Genomic DNA, 15745 nt, shown 5'->3' with positions numbered 1-15745 from the left:
GGAAAGGCCCCGCCTCCCGCTTCCCAGCGCTGCCTGGGCTTTCCCAGGTGGGCCCGGCGCCCACAGCTGCACGCCCGGCTCTGGGACCCTCTGCCCGCGGCCCGGGGCGAAGCAGCCTTGGCAGGAGCTCCCGAGACCTGCACCCCTTCCAGGCGGCCGTGGGGCCCAGCGCACCCCCAGCACTGGGAGGGTAAGGCCGCGGGCTGAAGGCTCCGCTCCCGTGGACCCCTCAGGGCTTCCCCCCCAGTTTCGCGCGAGGCCCGACCTCCTGGGCCCGCCTCCCGCCCCATCCTCCACCTGACCGCCCACTCCCCACCCCTCCCGTCCCCCATCTGCCCCTTCACACGCCAGACCCCCTCCTCCCCGGCAGCCCCTTCCCCGCCCCTCCTCGTCCTCTCCCCATCCCGGTCCTCCCGCCCCGCCCCGCCCCGCCCTCGCCCGCTGTCCGGCTGCGCCCCCGTGTGGCCGCGGGGGGAAGAGCGGAGCTTCGGCGCGGGGCTGGGGAGGGGCGGACGGGGAGGGGTCGGGGCCGGGGCGCACAACGGGAGGGGAGGGGGGGGCCGGGGCGGACACGGGAGGGAAGTGGGAGGCGTGGACGGGGCATGGTATGGTGGCTCATGCCTGTAATCTTAGCACTCTAGGAGGCTGAGGCAGGAGGATCGCTTGAGGTCAGGAGTTCGAGACCACCAACCTGAGCAAGAGTGAGACCCAGTCTCGACAAAAACTGGAAAGAAAAATTAGCCAGGTGTGGTGGCGTGTGCCTGTAGTCCCAGCTACTCAGGAGGCTGAGGCAGGAGGATCCCTGGAGCCCAGGAGTTGGAGGTTGCAGAGAGCTAGTATGACGCCACTGCACTCTAGCCCAGGTGACAGAGCAAGACCCTGTCTCAAAGACAGAGAGAAACAAACAAAAAAAAAATCCAAACTGTACTGTATAACCTGTGGCTTTAAATTGCTTTGTTTTAAATCTTAAAGGCTAAATTAAATATGTAAGGAGAGTGTTATGAATATAATATTGACCAAATTAACTAATAGAAATTGAAACCAAGAGGAAATTTAAAATACAAAACGGGTCATTTTTTTGTTGCTTTACACTTTTTATTATCTCAGGGAATTTAAAAATTTTTCATTTATTCTAGGCACTTGGGTACATCAGTTGAACAAAACAGACAAAAATCCTAGCTTCTGCCGGCGAAGACCAGAGAGACAAACATGTAAAATAAATACAGTCATACCTCAGTATCTTTAGGGGATTGGTTCCAGGATCCCCACCAATACCAAAATCTGTGGATGCTCAAGTCCCTAATATAAAATGGCATAATATTTGCGCATAACTTATATATATCCTCCTGTACACTTCAAATGATCTCTACATTACTTACAATACCAAATACAATGTAAATGCTATATAAATAGTTGTTATACTGTATTTCTTGTGTTATTTAATTTTTTATCCTGAATATTTTTGACCTGCGGTTAGTTGAATCTGTGAATGCCTAACCATAGATCCGGAAAGCTGACCATAGAGATTGCTACCAGGTGTGAAGTGTCATGGGAAGAAAAGAAAAAGAATGAAGTAGGAAGGATCGAGAATTGGTGTCTGGCGGTTGCAATTTTAAATACCTGGCTCAGGCTAAGTATCAACGCGAAGTGACAATTCCTTGTGAGAGGAATTTCCGGCTGTTTGGACAGTAAACAGAGTAGATGATGGGCAGGGAGGCCCTGCGGTTTAGTAGGTCACTGAGGTATAATTGAGATGCTGGAAGTAACGCAGGTGAGAACTAGTCTGATATATTTTGGAAGTGGAACCAACGAGCTTTCTTGGCAGATTGGAAGTGAAAATGAGAGTGTGAGAGGGACCAAGGATGACGCCAAGGTCTGTGGCCTGAGCAGCTGGAAGGATGCCCTGACACCAGCACCTGACTCTCTCTGTCCCTTTGACCACAGGCAGAGTTTGGCGGGTCCTTTGGTGGAGTGCTGGCCGCTAGACTGGGACACTGTCACGTGTCCCGACTTCTGGGACGTATGCGATCCGGGGGAGGAGTCACAGAGGTCTGGGGCATGAACAGTTTTCCCATTGCAAACGCCAGCTGGATGTGCCAGGCCTGAAGCCAGTGAATGACAAAACGATTCTGACTGTGACATTGAAAAAAACAATGGTCGGAGGGTTTCAGGACCTCGAGGTCTCAACTGCGACCGACAGACACCTCGCCCCCCGCCAGCTCGGCACCGCGCTTCCCCCTCAGGGCGCGGCCTCGGCCCACACCGCGCGCAGACGCCGCCCCTCCGTGGCCGGGCGGGCGCGAGCCGCAGCCGCCTGCGGGCCGGGCTGGGAAGAGGCTCCCGCGCGCTCCCGCCCAGGCTCGGTCGCCATCTTCCGCGCGCGCTTTCCCGCGCAGGCTCCACCCCCTGCTGCGGGCGGTCGGTTCCCCACAGCAGCGGCCGCCCAGCCTGCGCGGCTCCAAGGTGGGGGTGGCGCCGCCCGCCCATCCCGAGGCGGGGCCTGGCTGAGGCGGGGCCTGGCCGGGGCGGGGCCTGGCTGGGCGGGGCCTGGCTGGGCCGGCACAGCAGCCGCCGCGGTTGCCTGATGAGGCCCCGCCCCCCGCCCCTCTGGGAGCGCGCGACGCCTCCGGGTGCGCCCGCGCACGAGTCTGGGCGGGGCGAGCGCGCCGGGAGCGCAGCTGCGGGCGTGAGGGCGGCGGGAGCCGCGGAGCCGGCCAGAGAGCGGCGCTGCGGGAGCGGGCGGCCGAGACAGAGGTGACGGTGAGTGCGGCGCCGGCCCCGCGCCTCGCCCTCTCGGGCCCTTGGGCGGCGGCCTGAAGCCCCGAACCGCGGTCCCTGAGGGCTCCGCCGTGAGCGCGGCCCGTGGGCTCCGGGCCGAGCCTGCGGCTCCGTTTCCAGGTTCGGGGTGAGGTCTCTTCCCCAAGGACCTTTGGGTTTCGTCCCTTCCCTCTGAGGAAGGGACCCGAGCTCAGCTCGGAATTCAGGCAGGCGGGCGACTGAGGCGCCCACCGCTCGCCGCGGTAAAGCGGAAACGCAGACCCCTCCCCCCAACTTGGCGTGTCTGGAGGTCGCGAGGGTGGCGCGAGGGGCGGGCGGGGACGTCCCGGGGTCTCCAGGTGAGGGTTGGCGGGGCGGGGACCCGGGCTCCGGAGCCGGACTGTCGCCCGAGGCGCCCGGCGCGTCCCGCCCGCGGTCCCGCAGCGGAGCTCGCTGGGCTCGGAGCGAAAGTCCCGGCCGCCTCCTCGGAGGAGGAGCGCGGACGACTCTCACAGGTGGTTTCACCAGCTGTGGCTCCTGGTTGTGATTTTGGGTCCCGGGTGTGGTCGGCAGCGGCTCGCTGATGCCGCTTTGACGGCTGAAAAAGCGCCCCAATCCACTGACTTCATGCGTGCAAGAAACGGTGTTGAGATTCCTTATTACCTTGCAATTCTTTTAAACGATAAGGCTTCGTAGAGGAGTTCGGTGGTGGTGTGCAGTTTGCAAACGCAAACGTTAAAGGGCTTGGAATACAGTAGATGCTCATTAAAATATTTGTTGAACGAATGAATCTGGAAGCATCAGACAAAGCTGGTCTCACATCTAGTAAAATTTAGGCACATACCCTTTTGCCTAAGATTAAGGAAAAAACGTTGGCAAAAAACACGTAGTTTTGTTCATATGCTTGTTTTGGATTTTTACCCAATCTGTGCCTACTTTGGAACCATCAGTTGTTACTCTCAGTACTACTAACATAGAAAGTAAGTTTGAAAGGTGAATTTTTTATTTTGAGGAAAGTTGGTATCCATTATCTATTTCTTAAAAACAGGCTGTATTTCTCATTTTCTTTAAAAATAATGGAGAACATAAAGATGGCGCTGGGATTGTATTTTGAGACCCAGCTTTATTTTTCATTGTGAATAAAGTTGTTTATGTGTTTTTGAGAGACTGCTATGGTCTTGAGTTTCATTTCCAACAAGGGAGAACTGTAAATGGAAGGAGGAAAAAAAACTAATGTTGCACTAATACAATTCAACATTACCATTTACTCAACAGGTATTCATTAAACATCTACTATGTGCTGAGATCTGTGTTGAGTGGTGTTCCTGGGGCCGAACAAAACTCACAATAATCCCTTTTTAAAACGAGCATAAAGTTCTTTCTTATAATTGAAGTTGCAAGTGGAGACTGTCTTCAACCCCTAGTGTCTGCTTTAAATTGGGAAAGGTGGCAGGTGAACTGCAGGAACTGTAAATTCATAACAGTCTATTGAAAAGTTAATAAGTAACTTAAGAGGGCTAAGATTACTGGGTTCCACTTTCATATTGTCAGTTTAGTGAAATCTGTCTACATTTTAAAAAGAAGGGAGGAAGAGATTTAGCAGACTGGTGTTTTTATTATCTCTCTCTTACAAGAAGATTTTAGTACAGTGTATTTATCGAAAGGTCATGGACTTCTGGTTCTGTGTTCTGTAAATAATCTTTGCGACAGCAATAGTTTCTATTTTTAAAAATCACTGATGATAAACATTGGATTCTTTTTCCATAAGAAACGTTTTTAGGTAAAGCACCATTTCAGGAATTTATTTTGTCCTTTCCTTTACTATTTACAGACAAATACAGTATTAACTTGGTAGTGCTGAAATAGGAAGGATTGTTAGTAATAATTTGTGGTTCCATATATGGACTTTACCTGTAGTTTTACAACTGATGAAACCGCTTATTAAAAAGAAGATGAAATTTTTAGTATTGCATTTATTCTTAGGATGCATTGCCTATTTTTATCTTATTTATATATGTTTAAAAACAATATTTGGCCTCTTCAGAAGTCTGAGTTAATGTACTCCAAAGCCAATCTTGATCTTTACAAAATAATGTAGATCACTAATTTTTTTTGCAGCTAGCTTTTGAATTTTGGTGGACCCTTTTGACTTGTCAATGCTTATAGTAGTTCCTACTTTGTTGAAAATAATGTATACGTTCAAGTAGAAGTTTTAGATTTTAGACTTGCTGGCTATTAGCTCTTTGTGATTGTTGTTCCTAGGAATAGTAAGGGAAGGAATCCCTCAAATTTTCGTGGTAGAGAGTTGTGATAGTTTTTCTTTAAATGTGTATTTCTTGGAGGAAGAAATGTGTATTTCTTGACAATTTACCACTCTCAGTCTGGTGTTGATAAGAAATCCAATAGCGATGATAAAGAACAATGGAAGCAGGCTGTCATATGTTAAATAAAAAGTGCCTGGCATTTTTTTTTTTTTTTTTTTTTTTTTGGATAAGCACATCATCAAAATTCTTGACAATGAACAGCATTGAGACATGTTCAAATAATTTTTCCAAGAAATCAGGATTCGTAATGAATATTTTTTGTACTTTAGAAAACACTGTAAATGTTTTTAAGGTATTATTCCTGTGTTGGAGTAGTTCATAATGTTTTGAGGCTGAGTAAATTCCAGGATTATCCTATTTTGTGATTGTCGGAATATTTGAAATGTTGGTGTTTTCTTCATCGAGGTAGATGTGTCTGCTGGGGGGGGGTTGGTTGATTTTTTTGTAAGACCCTTCAGAGTGATCTAGAAGGAATTTCTTTTCTCTCAGATGCAATTAATCAAGTGATTAACAATGATGCTAACAAGGCATTTGCAGCTGTGCCCATGTTTGCCTGTGTAGATTGTGAGAGTTTATTAATTAGCATTTGTAGAAAACATTTTTGAATTTTAAAATTTTTATTTAAATGCTTATATAAAGATTTTTCACGTTTATTGTCTAGTATAGGTTGCTATTATGTTTTTAATTCCCAGTTGTCTTTTTAAAAATCATGAAAATCTTTAGGTTTCTCATCTGTTTTAGGATGAATCTGGGATTGTTTTTAAGGTTTTATAAGATTTTTCACTCACAATGAAACATGCTTATTGGTTTTGATATATTGTAGTGTTGTGTTTTTTTTTAAATTTTAGAGACAGGGTCTCACTCTGTCACCCGTGCTGGAGTGCGGTGGCATGACTATCACTCACTGCAACCTCAGACACCTGGGCTCAAGTGATCCTCCTACCTCAGCCTCCCGAGTAGCTGGGATAATAAGCTTGCACTGCCATGCCCGGGTAATTTTCAAAGTTTTGGTAGAGACGAGGTGTTGCTACGTTGCCGAGGCTGGTCTGGAACTCCTAGCCTCTGCGTCCGAAACTGCTGGGATTACAGGTACTGGCCACCCCACCTGGCCTGTTTTAGTGTTTTTTTTTATCTCCGTTTTTATGAAACAAATATTTTAACATTTTATTGAATGTTAAATGTTAGTAATGTGTCAGAATGGGGGGCATTGTAGGTTCCCTGTGTATTCTTGAGAGGAACTGAGTAAAACGTGCTTATCCTTAATGCTTGCTTGCTAGTTAGGTGATAGCATTTTTTCTGATTTTTTTTTTCATACTTCCTGGAAAAACTTGGAATTTAGCATATTAAATATTGACTTGCTGCCTCAGTTCAAAGCTTAAGTATGCTTGACTCTTTCTGTAATACTATCAAATTATGAATGGACTAGAATTTCGTTGAGACTGCTCTGTGACTGCATCCAAATGGGGTTTCTGAATTGAAATGCCAAAAAGACTTGGTAATAAATTGTGTTTATTGTCTTTATCTTGACACTATAAAATGCCCGCAAATGCATTTCAGTCAAAATTATAGTAACACGTACTCACTCCTTTTCCTAGAATGCATTAGATGAGTCCGGATTAAATAGAGGTGACTTTGAAAATGACTAAATGGTGAGCCCTGATATCCCTGTTTTGTTGCTTGCCCGCTTAGAAACTCATGCTAAGATTTCTTATGACATCTTCCATGATCAAATTTTGTACTTGTACTCAAACCTAAAATGACTGTTGTTTTATTTGACGTAATAATTTGCTTTCACTTTTTGCTTAGTGAAGCAAAAATGAATTTCTGCTACATCTAGCATTGTGTATATTTTATACCTGACACGTAGTGGGAATTTATGGGTATCTGTGGAGCTAGTATGGTCAGTGGATGGGACTTGGTAAGGCTAAGCAGAAAACAGTTTTCACTGTGCCTTCAGACCCTCTATAGATTCAGTCTCTACCTCTGGATGAGCTCTTAGTAAGATCAGATAACTTTTCCAGTAACGTCCAGGTAATAAAAACTCTTGGGGTCACTTGTCATTCGTAATCTTATTTTAGTCATTAGGAGGTGCAGTTCAGTATAATCAGTGTTGGGACGCTCACACAATTCTGAACTCTTCTTTGGTTCCCACTGTTTCAGACCTAGAAGCCTGCTTTGGAGGAAGATTCCTACTTGATTTCTCTTTTTACTTTGCCAGATTCTCTTCAGTATGACATCCTCGCCTGCTCAGGGTCCACCTCAGTGGGGGAAAGGGATCGAGGGGAAAGGTATGGTTTATTTTAGCTGATGTGATTGTGATCTGGCATTTTTGCCTCCTGGGTTGGACAGGTTGTTCAAAGCGGACGCCCTAGGACTGCTGGAAATAGTTTTCTGGAGAATTCTATGTCTGGGACCCCCAGCTACAATTCCTGTGAAATAATTCTCTATCTTTAATTTCGCTTCCCAGCTTTCCTCATCTGCGGGCCCACTTTGCCCAGGGTGACGTTGTGCTTTAGTGTTTAAGGTGGTTCTATAACATTTTAACCAGAACTGCCCGTACTTTACTAAGGATGTTTCATTCGGCATAATTCCACTGGGGCCTCCGCATCCTCTATTTCCAACTTCTGTCAGATACAGTAGACCCTCCGTGTCTGTGGGTTCCACATGTGAGGATTCAACCAACTGTGGATCAAAAACGCTGAACCCTGTCTCTAAAAAAAAGGCAAATTTAAAAACTACAGGACAACAGCTACTTAATGGCATTTACATATAAGTAATCTAGAGATGCTTTAAAGTCTATGGATATGTATAGGTTATATGCAGACACCTACCCATTTTATATCTGGTACTTGAGCATCTGGGGATTTTGGTATGGTGGGGTTCCATGAACCAAACCCCCGTGGGACAACTGTAACCCCCCCGTGACAGTACTTCTGTCCGTTTGAGGACCTGCACTCCATTGCTTCTGCCACCTCTGTACTGTCCCCCTTCCTGCACATCTTTACTTGAATATTTTCCCTGCCTTGAAGCCATGGGCCACTATTATAATCTCTCCCTTTCATGCGCCCTCAGTTCCATGTAGGGCGCTCCTCCGTTGCACTCTCCTGGCCAGCCCTCCACCCCACACCGTTTACATGCAGTTCTCCGTCCGGTTCAGCCTGCACCTGGGCAGTTGACCGTGCTCCGAGGAAAACACAGCCATGCTGACCCAGGTCTCCCGTTCAGTGCCTGACCGCTGACCTCAGGAAGGCCCTTTGTGTTGCTGACAGTGGCGTAATCCCAGGACATTTCCCTGGTTGAATCACTTTAGCATTCCCCTAAAGGACTATTTTACACCTCTCTCCTCAAACCTCTACCCTTTTCTGCATTTTCATCTGATAACGTGTTTCCCCTGTGTGAAAAATGAAAGCGATGAGAAAGCGTTTCCATGTCCCTCAGGCCTCTGCCCATGCTCGTTACATTTCCTGCTGTTCTTCACCCCGGTCTGCACGGCTGCCCTGGCGTTCTCTGCCTTCCTCCCGTCAAGGACACTGCCTGGCTTCCGTGTCCATCCCCTCGTGCATGCCAACGAGATGCGTCACTGTCCTGTTTTTACCTGATCATTCCTGTCAGCATATAGATATATATGCAGCATATAGATACTGAAATCTCCCATCTTTAAAAAACCTTGTTCCACACTGCATCTTTCTTTCGTTACTACTCTCCAGAAAAGTTGACATTTGTGGTCTTCAGTACTCCCTCTCTCTCTTGGATCCACTACAGTGAGGTGGTTTTTTTTTTTTTATTTTTTTATTTTTTTTTCTCTTCCATTCTACTATAGCAGCTCTTTTTTGAGGTTACTAGTGACCTCTTTGGTGAATTCCAATATCAGTGAAGATAGCAGCAGTCACAGCATTTGATGTGGTTGATAATGTTCTATTCTTTGAAACCTTCTTCCCTTTGCTTCTGGGATATTACTGTTTATTTTCAGTTTCTTTTGCTCGTTCCTTTTCATCACTCCAACTTCTAAAAAACGAGGCAGTGTTCCAGGGATATATGTTTAGACGTCTTCTGTATTTCTATTTAGTCCCTTGTGATCTCATCTCATCTAGCTAGAATTATATATTTCTAACTAAAAATTTTATCTTTGGTCTGAATTTCTTTCCTCATCTCCAGACTTGTATGTTCATCTGCGTACTCAACATTTTCAGCTAGATGTCTAGTTTCACTAGACATCTAGATCCCAAATTTAACATGTCACAACTGAACAACTCGTCGCCTCCTTCTTCTCTCCCACCCATTCCAATAATTGTTTCCATTCCAGTCTTCCTCATCTTTTAAATGTCCACTCCCTCTTTCAGTTTCTCTGGCCCCAAACCACATAGACGTCTTGACTCTTTTCCTTCTGATACTCCCCCATCTAATTCAAATAATTATCAGGAAAGTACATTCGTTATCTACTTTAAAGGCTGCCTTAACTATACATGGAACCACAATTTGCTGCCACCCCTGTAGGCAACCGTAACCTCTTGCTTGTGTTATTTTCATAGTCACTCGTCTCCCCGCTGCTTCTGTACTTTTCTATTCTCAACGCAGCAACCAGGGTGATCCTTTTAACGTGAAAGTCTGATTATTTCACTCCTGTGTTCAAACCGTTCCGTGGCTTTCTGAAAGTGAAAGCCAGAATATTTACTGTGCCTATAAGAGCCTCCGTTGATCTGTACCTCCTCCCTCTCTGGTTTTGTGTCCTACACAATCAGGTTTCTCCTTGGCTTCCTCTACTCTGGCCCCCAGGCATCCTCCAGGTTTCTTGAACCTGCCAAGCACAGTCTTGCTTTCGTGCCCTCAGGGATAGAGGATTGTTTTATATATTCACTGCAGAGTCCCCAGGACGGTGGCTGGCTCACGATGGGCACTCAGAGTTCCTGAACGAATGGCTGCTTGTCTTGTTACTCCTGATTCTGGTTACAGCCCTATGTGCATGTTTCTATAACAAAAGTATTTGAACTTCCCCTAAACGGTATAGTCCTATAAGAATGAAGTAGAAACAGCTTTAGATACAAGAATATAAAGTAAGTTTCCAGTCAACTTTTGTGTATGGGAAGTGAAAATACACAGTGAAATGGTAAGGGACAGAGGAGGTAGGAAAGGAATGAAGAGAGCTAAGGCAAATGAAATAAAGAAGAGGAAAACCTGGTTTGGAAATAGGGTGACAACATGTAAAAAATTTATTTTGGGCTTGCCCCATATTTCTTTCCAGTTACATTTCTTGAGTTCTGAGTGTTGGTGATTTTCATGGACTAGACACTTCCAGTTGGACTATACTGTACCCTTCTTTTTATCAGGGATGTAGGCTCAGGTGAGATCAGGAGCCAAAACTTCATTGTTCTCCTGTGTTTTGCTCGACTCTTTTTGTTAGAAAAGAGGAGAAATTACTGAGAAAGCCTAATGGTATTCTTAGCAGTTTTTATTTTTATTTTTTTTTTTTTGTAGAAACCTCCAATAGAAGTCTCATAGTTTTGGGGAGGGATTTTCAGTGTACAAAAATGTATTGGTATGCCTGTCCTCTTGGCACCGTGCCGCCTATTTAGTCCCCCCTTAAAAAAGGAGAGGAATGTAAGTACATTTATTGTTTTGCACGGAAAACTACCAGCTAGCTAAGATAATCACAAGTTTATTGAGTAGTATTAAATGCATATGCTTATTTGTGCTCTTAAAGGAAAAAAAAAAAAGAAAAATGCTCGTACAGACTTAAATGCATAGTCTAAAAATGGAGTTTAACTGATATTTAGTTGGGAAATGAGAGCGCAAGGGGAATTAATAACATGCAGATTCTTAGTATTTCATTCTGCTGAGACAAGATTTTTTTTCTTTTAGCCATTTTCCCCCTGAGCTGTAGGTCTCATTTCCTGTTGGTTGATTAAAAAAAAAAAAAAAAAAAAATCTTTTAGATAAATTGTGGAAATGAGTAGTTGGTAGTTCCTGAATGAATAAATAATTTTATGTGCAAGTGTAAATTCTCCTCAAACCAGTCTACAGAGTTTCCTTTTTTTGTGCAATATACAAAAATTTGTCTTTATTGACTGGTGGGACTTGTATGTGGCCATAATGTAGACTTGGTTTTCATGGCTACAGGGAGTGTGGGTGTGTATGTGTGTTCATATTTCTTTACAGTTTTCGTAATATGAACATGTAATTTAGACTGATATGCTATATTTTACTTTAACTCCTAATTACTAATTTGAACAAAAATCAGATTTGGTATTATAGTTTTCTTTCACGTTAACATAAACATGACCTTTATAATTCTTAAAAAGTCTATTTACATACCAAATAAGATGATTTTGGATGACACACAAGCAGTGTTTTCCTATGGTTCTGAAATAATCCTAGCCTGAACAACATAGTGAATCTATTTTATAGACTAATTGGGTCATCTTCATCAGAATTCCACATTGACGTACTTGGATTCATATGTTAGCATTTCACGTATGAAGTAACCATCTTGGGTTAATAAGATCCTTATTTCTGAGCTGGTGTGTAGTCCTACCACTAAGTTTATTTCAGCTATAGTCACGGTTTTCTGTTTTTTCTTTTTTTTTTTTTTAAAGAGACACGGTTTTGCTCTGTTGCCCAGGCTGGAGTGTAGTGGTGTGATCATAACTCCTGGGATTGCTGTGGCTAGCTGCTAGTTTACCGTGCAAAACGATAAATGTACTTATACTCCTCTCCTTTTTTAAGGGGGGACTAAACAGGCGGCACGGTACCAAGAGGACAGGCATTCCAATACATTTTTGTACACTGAAAATCCCTCCCTAAATCTAGGAGACTTCTGTTGGAGGTTTTTACATTGGCAATCTCCTGCCATTGCTTCTTGAGTAGCTGGGACCACAGGCGTGTACCACCGTGCCCAGCTGAGCAGAATTTTTTTTAGAGATGGGGTCTTGCTGTGTTGCCCAGGCTGGTCTCGAATTCCTGGGCTCAGGAGATCTTGCCTCTGACGACCTCTCAGACATTCTCACCTTTGCTCATTAGACTCTACCCAAGATAGTCTGTTCAATTTTTGAAACATGCCATGCTTGGTCTTGCCTTAGGACTTTTACACTAGTCATTGCCTTTGTCTGAATGGTCATTCCCAGATCTTGAGCCTGGCCCCTTAACTTTAAGGTCTCAGCTTAAATATCACCTAACTCACCACGCAGTTTAAAATAGCTTCCCCATTACTGTTTTAATTTCTTCATGGCATTTCTCAGTCCTTGAAATTATGTATTTTTATGTATATTTCTTATGAGAGCAGGGACCTCCTTTGTCTTGTTCCCTGCTGTCCACAATGCCCAGAATGCTACCTGGCACCAAACAGGTGTGCAGTAAAGTGTTGAATGGATGAAACCAGGTACCGGTCTCATTTGTTCTTTGTTATGAATGACTTTACTGTACTAGTATTTTAAACTGTCAACAGCATATTTCTTCTAACCTGGGGAAGACAGCAACTGGATCAATCAGACAAAAGCCTGGTTGTAGAAGAGGGTGGGACAGTTTGGGAACTGCTCTGATCCTCAGCGTGTTCCGTGGAGCCAGTGGTGTGCTGGAGTTGGTGAGGTGCCTGCGTCGCCAGGGCCACGGCCCCGCCCACGCCCAGCAGCAGCCCCACAGCCCAGTGCGAGTGCGCCAGGGGCCTCGTCACCATCTCGCTCTCTGTGTGCCAGTTCCAGAGCCCCCTCTCTGAGACCCACGACTTCCTAAGCGAGGGCGACGGCATCGTCGCTGTCCCCTTCTCCCTGGTGGACACGGACGTGGACCGGGGGCTGGTCGCCCACGGCTAGCTCCCTCCCTGCAGCTGGCAGCCGGGGGGTGGGGGGGGTGGGGGGGCCGTGCGTCCTTGGCAAGGGTTCCACAGCCGCGCCCAAGGGCAAAGGCATGGCGGTGGATGTCAGAGACCCCATCTTCCGGGGCAGAGGCCGCCTCAGTGAAGTCAAGACGACCTTCGAGCTCCGGGGCTTCCTCTTCAAAGCCGGGGGCACCTCCTCCCGCCCTGTCGGTCTGGCCAGAGGCCATGGCCCCGTCTCCTGCAGCCACGGCCTCGGAGTCCTGCCAACAGCCCTGCCGACAGGGTCCTACGTTGTCAGCCTCGGGCCCGATGGGGAGAGCTCCCTCACCTTCCCCCTGTCCTTTGCCAGGGCCACTGGGGACAAGGATGCCTTCACCTGCTGCACAGAGGGCCAAGGGCAGGAGGGTGGCCGCCAGGGCCCTGCCAGCGGAGGAAACACCCCCCCCCTCCCGGAGACTGCTGTGGACAGCCCCACGGCCAGCGGGGAGCACTCGGTCACACTCCCCTCCACCTTTACTGAGGACGCAGATGCCTTTGCTGGTGTTGCCCAAAGCAACGGGAAGGAGGGTGGCCACCAGGGCCTCGTCACTGCTGGTCATGACCCCTGTACAGAGACCAACGCCAGCGGCCTCACTTCCAAGGATATTGGCTCCCTGGCCGCCTGGTCCTTTCCTGATGACATCAGAGGCAGACTCTTTCATTGACATCACCGAAGGCAGAGAGAAGGAAGATGGCAGCCAGGGCCCTGTGGGCCACGAGTCCCGCCCTCCAGCCAGTGCCCACGGCCCCGTCCGCGTCAGTGAGGGCTCCATCACCATCCCCTTCTCAGTCCTGGATGTAATTCGCGAGGGCCCCGGCCACATGGCCCACGGCCCCCAAAACCATGGCTTGCTCACCTACAGCTATTACGGGAAGGGACGGCTGAGGTCCGGGCTCGGCAAGGCCAGCCGTGGCAGCCGCAGAGAGGCAGACCTCCGCTCTGGCCGCGCCTGCCGAAGGCCACGTGCTGAGCCCTACGAAGACGTGTGGATCTGGGTTTCCACGACCCTCTGTGTCCTCTGGCTGCTGTGCATGTGCAGACTGAATCCCAGCATCTTCTCCCGGCAGGTGTGACACCTCCAGCTGTGCCTGCCCTCTGCCCCCCAGCAGGTGCTGCTGAGCCAAGCCACCTCTGAGCGCCCCCACCCCGCCAGCAAGCCCGGGCCCCAGCCCCCTCCTCCCACCTCTTGCCTTATGGTGGCTTTGTGGGTGTCTGTTGTGATTGTCCTTTGAGCTGCACCTGTGTGTTCCGAGAGCTTTTCTGTGTGTGTAACCCCAATAAAACAAAACAGAACCAAGTGTGTAGCTCTCCATCCAAGGGGACTGCGGCCGCCGCCTGAGCTGGGAGGAGCGTCATGGGCTCATCCTCCCCGTCTCTGGTGCATCTTCCCTCAGTCCTTGCAGGGAGCCCCCCGCCCCGCGCCCAGCACTCCTTCCTCCCAAGAGGGCTTCCCCTTGGGGAGTCCTGAATTCCTGGTCACGTGTACGTCCTGGGACGGGACAGGAGGCTCTGGCTGGCAGGTGCAAGTTAACATCCTTTCTGTGTTGACCCATGCGGTTATCCGGTTATCCGGGACAGGCCACCTGCCCCGCTCTGGGAATGATTAAGATCCCGAGCCGAGATGTGGTTGGTAAGCCTTTCCCTGCTCCCTCCAGCTTTCGGGGAAGGAGCCGCAGGAGGGCCCAGAGACGTCTGGGTTTCAGAAATGCCACACAGTGCAGAGGACACATTTATAAGAGCCCAGTTTCCATCTCCGAGGAGCAGGGAGCTGTGGGGAAACATACTGTCTCAGCCAGGCAGGGGCCTGACCGGAGCCACAGCCGTGGCCTGTCACCCTGTCCCTTCCCTCCCGGGGCAGGGCCGGCCCCAAGGCTCAGACCTTGGGTCCGAGATGTGGGTGACCTTGAGGTCTGCTGAGGGACTTGGGAAGCCTCGCTCTGCAGAGGGAAACCTTCATCCTTTGTCAAGAGCAGAGAAGATTCTCCCTGTTGGGCTGGCCTGAACCGCACAGGTGTGTGTGCTGAGTCGTAGCGGGGAGGGGGTGGCCCAGACGGAGACGCCGTGCCAGCTCAACGGGGCCGGCCCTGCTTACGGGGCACTGAGGGAGACACCGGGTTGCATCCCTCACCGGGCGTGCACTGGGCAGACGGGCTGGAGAGGGTCCCAAGGAAGGAGCCTACGGCCCCGCCCTCTCACCAGCCAGTGCAGTGTGGCAGCAGCTGCCCTCATCCTGGGGTAGGTTCGGGAATCTGCCCTGAGCCACGGACCCAGCGGGATGCGGCTGGGCAGACAGCAGCGCGCCATCTGCACCTGGCCAGGCGCTGGGGTGGGGGCCTGGCGTGCGCTGGGCCTGGGAGGAGCTCCTGGTGCCCGGCAGGGGCCACAGCACCCACCTCCTCCGCCTTCCGCGGCCCGCCAGGCCACAGGGCCACCTGAAGCCTTAAACACGGAGGAGGGAAAGGCCCCGCCTCCCGCTTCCCAGCGCTGCCTGGGCTTTCCCAGGTGGGCCCGGCGCCCACAGCTGCACGCCGGGCTCTGGGACCCTCTGCCCGCGGCCCGGGGCGGAGCAGCCTTGGCAGGAGCTCCCGAGACCCCGCACCCCTTCCAGGGGGCCGTGGGGCCCAGCGCACCCCCCAGCCCTGGGAGGGTAAGGCCGCGGGCTGAAAGCTCCGCTCCCGGGGACCCCTCAGGGCTTCCCCCCAAGTTTCGCGCGAGGCCCGACCTCCTGGGCCCGCCTCCCGCCCCATCCTCCACCTGACCGCCCATCCCCCATCTGCCCCTTCACACGCCAGACCCCCGCCTCCCCGGCAGCCCCTT

At 49.2% G+C, this 15745-nt stretch overlaps 1 protein-coding gene across 1 annotated transcript; it reads left to right on the top strand.

Annotated features, from left to right (window-relative positions):
* The first annotated feature begins 2692 nt into the window (after nucleotides 1-2692).
* LOC138379626 (receptor-transporting protein 5-like) lies at nucleotides 2693-14267 on the top strand. The gene is made up of 2 exons (XM_069464760.1): nucleotides 2693-2760; nucleotides 13238-14267. The coding sequence occupies exon 2, from the start codon at nucleotides 13255-13257 to the stop codon at nucleotides 13999-14001; it is 747 nt and encodes a 248-aa protein (XP_069320861.1). The 5' UTR covers nucleotides 2693-2760; nucleotides 13238-13254; the 3' UTR covers nucleotides 14002-14267.
* The last annotated feature ends 1478 nt before the right edge of the window (nucleotides 14268-15745 follow it).

This window comes from Eulemur rufifrons, unplaced genomic scaffold, assembly GCF_041146395.1.
Source record: "Eulemur rufifrons isolate Redbay unplaced genomic scaffold, OSU_ERuf_1 scaffold_107, whole genome shotgun sequence".
Classification (NCBI taxonomy): domain Eukaryota; kingdom Metazoa; phylum Chordata; class Mammalia; order Primates; family Lemuridae; genus Eulemur; species Eulemur rufifrons.
The sequence above is the reverse complement of the archived record's forward strand: the minus strand, read 5'-3'. Positions and strand labels throughout refer to the sequence as shown.